We start from the raw sequence: 13,311 nt of genomic DNA on the forward strand, positions 1-13,311 counted from the left end.
CGACTGTTGGCTGTAGCTTCATATTTGCTCGATTGGTGTTTTAAGCCCCCACCATCGACTTCAAGGCAGCGCTGGGACTGTCGACTTCAAGGCACCTAACCCTAACCTTAACCCTTAGGCCGGCTACGCACTGGATGCGTCACGCGAGCGTGTCAGCTGCGTGGCGTGTCCGTTTATATTTCGACTCCCATGTTAACAGGTTAGATCTTACACATGTTAACAGGTTAGATCTTACACATGTTAACAGGTTAGATCTTACACATGTTAACATGTTAGATCTTACACATGTTAACAGGTTAGATCTTACACATGTTAACAGGTTAGATCTTACACATGTTAACAGGTTAGATCTTACACATGTTAACAGGTTAGATCTTACACATGTTAACATGTTAGATCTTACACATGTTAACAGGTTAGATCTTACACATGTTAACAGGTTAGATCTTACACATTGCCTGCGTGACACGCGTGTCTCAGGCGCAAGCGTGTTGGAAGCGTTTCCAGGCAAAATAGAATAGGAAAAGGTGTTTCTATGTCGTTTAGACACCAATACATATTAATAAATGACATGTTGATGTTTGAAAGCCTCGAGGTTTTGATATAAATGCAGATATAAATGTAATAAAAAAAATATTTTATTAATATAATTTTTTATAATTTTTTTCTAATATTGCACCTGTACACCACCACCACACCAATACAGAACGAAATATTCTGTAGCCTATTTTGCCGTCAATACTGCCGACGTTGTCTTTGCTGTAATCAAATCAGTATATATTTATGTTTAATATGGTATTTCATTTTATCAATGGCAAGGCTAGCAGCAGCACCACCACGTCAGACACGTTTCTGGTGTGTAAAGACATCGAAAAGTCCACGCAGCTGACACGCCACGCTCACGCCACGCCACGCTCACGCCACGCAGCCAGTGTGTAACCGGCCTAACCCTAACGGTAACCCTTGCCTAACCCTAGTGCCTTCCATGCAGCGCTGCCTGGAAGACGACGTTGGGGGCTTAAAACACCAAACACCTTCATAACTTACTGTGCAAACATGAGCAGAGCTGCAAAGATTAATCAATTAGTTGTCAACTATTAAATTAATCGCAAACTATTTTGATAATCGGTTTGAGTCATTTTTTTATGGAAAAAAAGTAAAAACTCTCTGATTCCAGCTTCTGAAATGTGAATATTTACTAGTTTCTTTGCTCTTTTGTGACAGTAAACTGAATATCTTTGAGTTGAGTGGACAAAACACAAGACATTTCAGAACGTCTTCTTGGACTTTGGAAAACACTGATCGACATTTTTGCACCATTTTATACACCAAGCAACTAATCGATGAGTCGAGAAAATAATCGTCCAATCAATCGACAATGAAAATAATCGTTAGTTGTGGCCCTAAGCATGAGAGTGATATTCTTCTCATTCAACTCTCAGCATGAAAGCTAACATATTGCATTACCCGAAATGTCGAACTTGTCCTTTTAATCAAGCACATTCTGTATGTCCTGAGCTCTAGACAGCCAAATTAAGTGGAAATTGAAGTGGCGTTTGAGGGCTGTTGCAGTCTTGTGCTGCCCCCTGGAGGAGGACCTCGCAAATACAACGTTCACAACACAAAGAGAGGCTGACGACAGGACGGTGCAGTTTGTATAGAACATTTATTTATTCAGAGCAGATGGCCTTAAGATGCAGTCACTGCAAGCACACCACTGTCCAGCCACTACAACACACATACTCACTCACTCACTCACTCACTCACACACCACACACACACACACACAAACACACAGGTTTCACACAGTCAATAGCAGAGCAACATTTAACACACTCGGCCTCTCTCAAGCATTCACATAGAGTCGCTGCAATGCAGAGGAGACTCCAGTCCGGTATGTGTTCAGATAAGCACAAGCGGAAAACCAAAATAAAAACAGCTTGGCTTCTTCTTTTGTTCGGAAAGAAAATGAACTGTACTTTTGTTCCATAACATATTTGACCATCTGTGTTGTTTGTTTTTTTTCCTTCCTTCACCATTTGCAGTATTTCACTTTTGTAGCCTCAAACACACCTCAGAAGAATGCGTACAACATGAGAAATGACCAAAGTGAGACCCAAGGAAGGAGGAGAAAAGGCTAAAAGCTTTAGCAGGACAGGGCCGGTGTGTGTGTGTGTGGTAGAAGTTAAGTGAGAGAACTAGAGTTAACCTTTGACCTCTGTTACAGTACAGCCTCTGATCACAGGACGTTGCCATGGATTCATGTGCTACAAAATCAATTCTGAGAACTTGCTTTTTCTGCTTGGAAATTCCACATAAACATCAGGTTGGAAAAGTCAGACAGATGGGACCAGATGTAAGAAAATTCAAATGCACAGCCGTACCAACCATCATAACTGACATTTGACTGATTAGTGTTTATTACAGGCATGTTTTTAGTAAATCCACATTCAAAAGTAGTCGAAAATACACAGTCACTTTCTTGCCGAGAGTTCAATGTACGTTATAAAAGGGAGTGGTATTAATCTTCTCATCTAACTCTCAGCAAGAAAGCATTAAAAACACACATTTTCCAAATTGGTGCGCTGTTACTACCTTTTATGTTCGGATAAAATAGATAGATCACACGTTGCATGTTCCTGCCAGCGTGTAAACGCATTGTGTGAAGTGGCCAAAATGTGGCTGTTTAATTGGAATAAGTTACTTTCTAATTGTCCAATCAGATGGAGAGAGAGAGAGAGAGAGAGAGAGAGAGAGAGAGAGAGAGACGTTAATTTGGTATGTATTACTGATGAATTACTGAACAGCAAGTGTCAAAAAGATGTACAATGTATATGTTTCAAATATCTCATCTCGTTGGTGATGGTGGGAGGGGGTGGGGGGGCACCATATTTTTTTTTTTGATGACATGTCAACTACCAATGCATGACAGAACAGGAGAGAGATCCTCATATATTGTACATACCCATCTACTGTATTGTAGTCAGACCAAAATCACAAAGCAAGGCACATGTTTCAAAGGAAAAAACAGAGCATTGCATTTAAAATAATACAAAAATAATAAAACGGAACAACAAGAATTGCTTGTATTATACACATCGCCACACCTGGACACATGTAGGCAGAGGAAAACATGAAAAAAAACAAAAAAACTCACAAACCTGGAAATATCCCAACATGGTTACCTACAATGATTCATCAGCTTGGACCACTTAAGCATGGAGAAGCAAACTGACTCAACACTCAGATTAGATCTGTTTACTTTGAAAAATAGTCTTCAGGATGACACACACATCATAAATACACTTTTTTTTTTGTTTGTTGCAAATATCCATATATATAATCTCTATTTGATCATAATTTAAAAACCACAACTATTCTCTGAATTCGTAGTCATTTATATAAGGAGTGTGGCTGCTATGGGACTGTGAAACCTGGATTTTCTTAATGGACCGCGGTGCATATGGTAGATCAGAGCCTAGCAGCTCGCTGGATGCAGTTTCTGGTTGTGTTTGAGGAATTTAAAGGGGCACTCCACCAATTTTACACATGAAGATAGGTTTACTAGTCTAGTACAGCTCAGCTTTTGAAAACGGCAGGGGCGGAGCCAGACGTTGTAAACTTTCGGGGCTCAGCCTAAATCTTGGGGGGGGGGTCCTGGTGGATGCTCCATTTACGGCAGCTGTATGCACATTTTTTTAGCCATTTGCCACATGCAAAGGAAAAGTATCCTACAGAGCCGACATCCTGTTTTGTATCTATTGTTTTCCAACTGTCTTCATCATTCTGAAACCAGAACCCAACAGATGTTGAGGAGCCTTACGTTTCACTTCTGCCACCTAAAAAGAGGCAGAAACTGCCTGATGTTACTATTTTGAAGTTACTTAACATGGGTAGGGTAGGAATTTGGCATGAACTGGCATTACTAATCTTGAAACATTTTCCCAGAATGAATGGCTGATATATGATATTTCTCCGGTTATATAACTTGTGCTCCATTGATTTGCCGCTCCAGTCAGAGAAACTGAGGGGAAATGACAAAAAGTTATTTTAAAACCCTTAAAGATTTGTGCCTTTTAAGAAAACATTCGGGCCTGGAGCCCCAGAAGCCACCCCCTTTGCTCCGCCCCTGAAAAACAGATCCTCTGGAGGAGTTTTGTAAAAATCCAGAATGATGTCATAGTGATGTCATCAGAATTATTATTTTAAAAAATGAGATCCTGCGTTACAAACTGGCGTTACGGAGTTTGAAAGATATGGGCGTTTACCAGGCAGAAAGGATCTAGTAAGAGACACCATTTAGATGCATTATGGGAAGTGTAGGATCCAGTTCTTTTGGAGCTTGACCCATACCATGCCCTTTATAAGTGCAGGACAAAAATGGCTGGAGTGGCCCTTTAAACGTTTCACTGAAACAAACCATCCCAAACAGCTTCACAGATCTCTGCTGCTGCTTGCTCCATCAGCATTTTTATTTTTTATCCCATGTCATGGCAACACTGTGTAGTAACTATGGTGATGACAATGAGGATGGTGAGGTTGATGATGTAGATTGTCATGGCAACACAGGGTGGATGGTTAAGGAGAGTGTGGGATGGGAGCGATGAAGATTTAAAGAGGACGGTTATCCACTGAGGTTGTCAGGAAGGTTATCGCTCCTATTCTAATCTTTTTATTTGCTGAATTTGTTTTTTTTTAGGGATCCCACATAGAGATTCAGGATAGTTATTGATCCTAAAAGTATGAATGAATACAGGGTCTTTAAAGTAGGGATGCACCAGTAGCTGACCTTATTAACTGGCTCAGCCAGATGTGACCAATCCACATTAAATAGTTATTTAATCAGTATTAGTATACAAATTCAGTGTTCACTCAAGGCAAGCTGCTGACTGACAGGCTGAGGTTTTTGCATCATGTAAAAATATATGCATATATTTAAAGATCCAGGATTTTTCATGTATTTTTAAGATTTTTTTACCACAGTAAATTACATTTTCTGTAGTAAAAACTAGACACAAATAACTATTCAAATTAGAGTATTTTAATGGATCAAAGAGAGCACTACTACTAGATCGGAAATCTGTTCCAGCAGAGACCCTGAGTGAAGGTTTCGGAAGAGTAGAAGTTGCATCAACACACCCCCAGTGCCTGAAATGGGCCAGTACTTAGCTGTACTGAGTACTAGCACTTCTGATTTTTGTCCACACGAGTACCCTTATTTCTAATTGTCATTAACAGTAGCCCGTTATTCGGCTGATATCATATACTGTATACAGTCTTTGGCTGACATTTATACCAAAGTAGGCTATATATTATGATTATTATGAGAAAACAAGCAAATCTTTTTTCAAATCATCAGACATTCACCATATAGCCCGAACGGAATGATCACAACCACATTTTCAGACACCGTGACGATGTGACTGTGAGACTGAAAGCCTCCTTAGATTGAATCATTGAATAGTCGACTATTCGGGCGTCCAACCTGCAAGATAAACGTATAAATATAAATATATCCAAGATACGTGCGCTGATCATATCAGGCAACTGCTGAATTAGGGTGCTGGCACACTTCTTTTTTTCCCCGGTCCAATTCAGGCACTGTGCATTCCTACTTAAAAGTGTTTGAATTGCAATCAAAATCAAAAGGTTAGTCAATGTTGTGAGTGTGGGGAACATATGACGTGTGTGTGTGTTGCTTTATAGCCTTGTTTTCTTCTGAGATAGCAGCAGGTATCAGGAATGATTTGAAACTGAATTTAGCTCTCTCTAGACTTTGCTGCTTTGTGCTGCAACTGGGCCCAATCTGACCTTTGACCCATCCTCCTGAAAACTGGCCAACTCTACTACCTACCTACTACCTTACCTCGCTAAAACGTTGCACCTTGAACAGCATCCTGAAATCCTTCTCCACAACTTAAAAGCCAACGTTATCCCCAAGACCTAACTTCTGCTTTCAGACAACCTGCTGTAGCCTTGCTGCAGTTCCCTCCCCTCCCCTTCCTGTTTGAATTGATATTGTGCAGGCTCCCGTGTGTGTGTGTGTGTGTGTGTGTGTGTGTGCGTGTGTGTGTGCGTGCGTGTGCAAGTCGGCTGCATAGGTCATTGTGCTTCTCCTGTTGGTGTGTGTCTATGTTACGGGGTGATAATGAGGATGGAGCAGAGTGTATGAACGCAGCCAGGAGAGGAAAATGAATTTGATCCTGAAATTCTGACAATCCACAAAAGCTCACACGCGCACACACACACACACACACACATATACACACACTCGCACACACGCTTCAGGAGCTGAATAGTCTCGTTTTGGTCACAGATAAAAATCTTTCCACCTAGTCCTTTACATCGTCACAACACCAGAGGTCACCATTCCACACAGAACCAAGACATCAAACCAAAGAGCTAGAGATTCATATTTATCGCTATATTATATATTACTGTGCTAATGCAGGACTTTTTCAGTAGATATAAACTCTCCATGCTTAGAATGTACACATACCATACTATGATTGGTTAACACAGTTGGGGTTTTTTCAATCGGTATTACTTTAGTTTATTTGTTCGTAGAGTCCATGTGGAGTTCTGAAAACGACCCACGTTTTGATTGCGGTTTTGTTGCATTTCGTCATCTGTCCAGCTTTAGATTTATTCTTTTGTTTTTGGTCCTTTTTTTTTTTTTTTTTTTTTTTACCCTCTCTCTTTTGGTGTCTCTCTCTTTATCCGTTCTTCATTCTTGCACCCTCTCTGCCACACGTCTGTCCAGGCCTGTGGCGCTGCTCCGTCATTACTTTCATCATCGGCGACGGGAGATGAAGGGAAGAGGAAGAGGAGGAGAAAAAGAGCTTTTCCAGAGCAGCGACGGACGACAGGACGAGCGAGATAGACGACGAGCGCGAGCAGAGAGAGAAGGATGAAAGGAAGGAGAGAGAGTTCGAGAGGCGTATTGCCCATTGTGCCGTCTGAGTCACTCCTGATGCAGCGTTGCCGTGGAGACACGCCGACTGCTTCCTGCGGTTACTCCAACATGGCGTCCAGCTGGTCGGCCAAGTCATCGAACATGCTGCCGATGTCGTCGAGGATGCTAACCGTGGTCTTCTGCTCATCCACAGAGCTAAATGTGCGCACACACACACAGAGAGACACGCACACAGACACGCACGCAAACACACAACCACACACACGCACACACGCACACACAGGGGGAGAAAAGCGCAACATTAAACCAACAAAAGGGAATATCTGCATTATAAACAAGTCATAAACGTTTATGACATACCGCTTCTGTCATTAAGAATCATTCGGTTGTTGTCATGACAAGTTAGGGTTAGGGTTCATGTGTTCATGACAGTGTCATGTCACTCTTATGTAGATACCTTCAAGTAAAAGGGTTACCATTCATTTTAAGACCCTCTCGGAACTTCGGCATAGAAACTGGCATGGAGTCAGTAGAACAGTAGAAGTATCTGAGAACAGTCATTCATAAAAACGTTGACAAAGCTTGATGCGACCTGTGAGAAGGGACAGCAACGTTTGTTCTTCTTTATGATTTTTTTTCGACATACTATACTATGACCTTTTTCAACATACTATGACTTTTTTCGACATTCTGTACTATGACGTTTTTATGACTTTTTCAGACATACTATACTATGACGGTTTTTTGCCCACTATGACTTTTTTATGATTTTCTTTCGACCTACTATAACTAGGACTTTTTATGACTTTTTTTCAACATACTACACTGTGACTCTTTTCGACATACCTGGATTTTTTTATGACTTTTTTCGACATGCTATTCTATGACTTTATTTTGTTTTTAAGATTATTTTTGGGGCATTTTTAGGCCTTAAATTGACAAGACAGCTGAAGACATGAAAGGGGAGAGAGAGGGAATGACATGCTTTTGACTTTTTGTGACTTTATTCGACATACTTCACTATGACTTTTAATGAGTTTTTTCAACATACTATACTATTACTCTTTTCAACATATTATACTATGACTTTTAAAAATTTTCTTTCAGCATGCTATACTATGACTTTTTGATTTTTTTCGACATACTATACTATGATTGTTTTATGAATGTTTCAGACAGACTATACTATGACTTTTTTATGATTCTGTTTCAACATACTATACTATGACTTTTTGAGTTTTTTCGACATACTATACTATGACTTTAATGAGTTTTTTCGACATACTATATACTATGACTTTTTTTATGATTTTCTTTCAACATACTCTACTATGACTTTTTTATATATTTTTTCGCCATACTATACTATGACTCTTTTCGACATACTATACTATGACTCTTTTATATATTTTTTCGACATACTATACTATGACTCTTTTCGACATACTATACTATGATTTTTTTTAATGATTTTTTTTTTCGACATACTATACTATGACTTTTAATGACTTTTTTCACCACACTATACTATGACTTTTTTCGACATACTATACTATGACTCTTTTATGAGTTTTTTCGACATACTATACTATGATTATTTTATGACTGTTTCAGACAGACTATACTATGACGTCTTTCACCATACTATACTATGACTTTTTTTATGATGATTTTCGACTGATTTTATGACTTTTTTTATATTTTTTCGCCATATCATATACTATGACTCTTTTCGACATACGATACTATGACTATTTTATGATTTTTTTTTACATACTATACTATGACTTTTAATGACTTTCTTCGACATACTATACTATACTATGACTTTTTTATATATTTTTTCGACATACTATACTATGACTTTTTTATATATTTTTTCGACATACTATACTATGACTCTTTTCGACATACTGTACTATGACTCTTTTATATATTTTTTCGCCATACCATACTGTGACTTTTTTCGACATACTATACTATGACTCTTTTCGACATACTATGTCTATTTTATGATTTTTTTTGACATACTATACTATGACTTTTAATGACTTTTTTCAACATACTATACCATGATTCTTTTCAACATACTATACTATGACATTTTAATGATTTTTTTTAACATACTATACTATGACTCTTTTCGACATACTATACTATGACTTTTTTATGACTTTCTTTCGGCATACTATACTATGACTTTTTGTTTTTTCGACATACTATACTATGATTGTTTTATGACTTTTCCAGACAGACTATACTATGATTCTTTTCGACATACTATACTATGACTATTTTATGATTTTTTTGGACATACTATACTATGACCTTTTGAGTTTCTTCGACATACTATACTATGACTTTTTGAGTTTTTTTGACATACTATACTATGACTTTTTTATATATTTTTTCGCCATACCATACTGTGACTTTTTTCGACATACTATACTATGACTTTTTTATGATTTTCTTTAACATACTATACTATGACTCTTTTCGACATACTATACTATGACTTTTTAATGATCTTTTTTAAACATACTGTACTATGACTTTTTAATGACTTTTTTCGACATACTATACTATGACATTTTTATGATTTTTTTCAACATACTATACTATGATTTTTTTATGATTTTTTTAACATACTATACTATGACTCTTTTCGACATACTATACTATGACTTTTATGATTTTTTTTAAACATACTATACTATGACTTTTTTATGACTTTCTTTCGGCATACTATACTATGACTTTTTGTTTTTTCGACATACTATAGTATGACTTTTTTCGACATACTATACTATGACTTTTTGTTTTTTCGACATACTATACTATGACTATTTTATGATTTTTTTTAACATACTATACAATGACTTCTTTCGACATGATATACAATGAGAGATAGTGCAGGTCTTTCCTTCCTGCTGCTGTCAGACTTCACAATCAGCACTTCTCCCAGTGGACCACATGGACAAAACACACACCAGGACTGATAAACCTTGCAATACTAATGTGACTGTGAAATACTGTAAATACAACTGTTTGTTTATTTACTATACAAGTAAAAAAATTGTTTAATTATTTTGAATTCATTGTTTGTTTATCTTTACAATGTATTGTACTATATCCCTTGCTGCTGCAACATTGTGAATTTCACAGTTGTGGGATTAATAAAGGATTTTGAATCTTGAGTCTTGAATCTATACTATACTTTATTATGACTTTTTTTATGAGTTTTTTCGACATACTATACTATGATTGTTTTATATTTTTAAGTTTATCTTTACAATGTATTGTACTATATCCCTTGCTGCTGCAACATTGTGAATTTCACAGTTGTGGGATTAATAAAGGATTTAGAATTTTGAATCTTGAATGTATACTATACTTTATTATGACTTTTCCGACATACTATACTATGACTCTTTTCTGACATACTATACTATGAGTTTTTTTATGATTTTTTTCAATATACTATACTATGACTTTTAATGACTTTTTTCACCATACCATACTGTGACTCTTTTTAACATACTATACCATGACTTTTTTATGATTTTTTTCAACATACTATACTTTGACTTTTTTATGATTTTTTTTTAACATACTATAAAACGATTGTTTTATGACTTTTTCAGACAGACTATACTATGACTTTTTTCGACATACTATACCATGACTATTTTATGATGATTTTCGACTGACTATACTATGACTTTTTTATATTTTTTCGCCATATCATATACTATGACTCTTTTCGACATACGATACTATGACTATTTTACGATTTTTTTTGACATACTATACTATGACTTTTAATGACTTTTTTCGACATACTATACTATGACTTTTTTAGATATTTTTTCACCATACCATACTGTGACTTTCTTCGACATACTATACTATGACTTTTTTAGATATTTTTTCGACATACTATACTATGACTCTTTTCGACATACTATACTATGACTCTTTTCGACATACTATACTATGTCTATTTTATGATTTTTTTTGACATACTATACTATGACTTTTAATGACTTTTTTCGACATACTATACTATGACTTTTTGAGTTTCTTCGACATACTATACTATGACGTTTTGAGTTTTTTTGACATACTATACTATGACGTTTTTATATATTTATTCGCCATACCATACTGTGACTTTTTTCGACATACTATACTATGACTCTTTTCGACATACTATACTATGACATTTTTATGATTTTTTTTCAACATACTATACTATGACATTTTTATGATTTTTTTTCAACATACTATACTATGACTATTTTATGATTTTTTTTAACATACTATACAATGACTTCTTTCGACATGATATACTATGATTGTTTTATGACTGTTTCAGACAGACTATACTATGACGTTTTTCACCATACTATACTATGACTTTTTTATGACTTTATTCAACATACTATACTATGATTCTTTTCAACATACTATACTATGACTTTTTTATATATTTTTTCGCAATACCATACTGTGACTTTTTTCGACATACTACACTATGATTCTTTTCGACATACTATACTATGATTCTCTTCGACATACTATACTATGACTATTTTATGAATTTTTTAACATGATTTTTGACATGATATACAATGAGAGATAGTGCAGGTCTTTCCTTCCTGCTGCTGTCAGACTTCACAATCAACACTTCTCCCAGTGGACCACATGGACAAAACACACACCAGGACTGATAAACCTTGCAATAATAATGTGACTGTGAAATACTGTAAATACAACTGTTTGTTTATTTACTATTGTGGGATTAATAAAGGATTTTAAATTTTGAATCTTGAATGTATACTATACTTTATGACTTTTTTCGACATACTATACTATGACTCTTTTCCGACATACTATACTATGACTCTTTTCTGACATACTATACTATGACTAGTTTATGATTTTTTTTTGACATACTATACTATGACTTTTAATGACTTTTTTCACCATACCATACTATGACTTTTTTATGATTTTGTTTTTAACATACTATACTATGACTCTTTTCGACATACTATACTATGACTTTTTTATGATTTTTTTTAAACATACTATACTATGACTTTTAGTTTTTTCGACATACTATACTGATTGTTTTATGACTTTTCCAGACAGACTATACTATGATTCTTTTCGACATACTATACCATGACTATTTTATGATTTTTTTTCGACATACTATACTATGATTGTTTTATGACTTTTTCAGACAGACTATACTATGACTATTTTCGACATACTATACCATGATTATTTTATGATGATTTTCGACTGACTATACTATGACTTTTTTATATTTTTTCGCCATATCATATACTATGACTCTTTTCGACATACGATACTATGACTATTTTATGATATTTTTTTAACATACTATACTATGACTTTTAATGACTTTTTTCGACATACTATACTATGACTTTTTTATATATTTTTTCACCATACCATACTGTGACTTTCTTCGACATACTATACTATGACTTTTTTATATATTTTTTCGACATACTATACTATGACTTTTTTCGACATACTATACCATGACTATTTTATGATGATTTTCGACTGACTATACTATGACTTTTTTATATTTTTTCGCCATATCATATACTATGACTCTTTTCGACATACGATACTATGACTATTTTATGATATTTCTTTAACATACTATACTATGACTTTTAATGACTTTTTTTCGACATACTATACTATGAGTCTTTTCGACATACTATATTATGACTTTTTTGACATACTAATGACTTTTTTCGAAATACTATACTATGATTGTTTTATGACTTTTTCAGACAGACTATACTATTTCAGATTATAGTATGTCGAAACGAGTCATAGTATAGTATGTCGAAAAAAGTCACAGTATGGTATGGCGAAAAAAAATATAAAACAATCATAGTATAGTATGTCGAAGTATAGTATAGTATATATATATAGTATATACTATGACTTTTTTTTTTTTTTCGACATACTATACTATGATTGTTTTCGACTATACTATGACTATTTTATGATTTTTTTTAACATGATTTTCGACATGATATACAATGAGAGATAGTGCAGGTCTTTCCTTCCTGCTGCTGTCAGACTTCACAATCAGCACTTCTCCCAGTGGACCACATGGACAAAACACACACCAGGACTGATAAACCTTGCACTAATAATGTGACTGTGAAATACTGTAAATACAACTGTTTGTTTATTTACTATACAAGTAAAAAAATTGTTCAATTATTTTGAATTCATTGTTTGTTTATCTTTACAATGTATTGTACTATATCCCTTGCTGCAGCAACATTGTGAATTTCACAGTTGTGGGATTAATAAAGGATTTTGAATCTTGA

The 13,311-nt window shown here is 35.2% G+C and overlaps 1 protein-coding gene across 1 annotated transcript in view; it reads right to left on the bottom strand.

Annotated features, from left to right (window-relative positions):
* Positions 1–1,647: 1,647 nt before the first annotated feature.
* Positions 1,648–13,311, bottom strand: part of caskin1 (CASK interacting protein 1) — a 151,733-nt gene continuing 140,069 nt past the window's right edge. The window contains 1 exon segment of the mRNA XM_039823944.1: positions 1,648–7,111. Within this exon segment, the coding sequence (XP_039679878.1) occupies positions 7,015–7,111 (97 nt within the window). The 3' untranslated portion in view covers positions 1,648–7,014.

Source organism: Perca fluviatilis, chromosome 15 (assembly GCF_010015445.1).
Source record: "Perca fluviatilis chromosome 15, GENO_Pfluv_1.0, whole genome shotgun sequence".
NCBI classification, from domain to species: domain Eukaryota; kingdom Metazoa; phylum Chordata; class Actinopteri; order Perciformes; family Percidae; genus Perca; species Perca fluviatilis.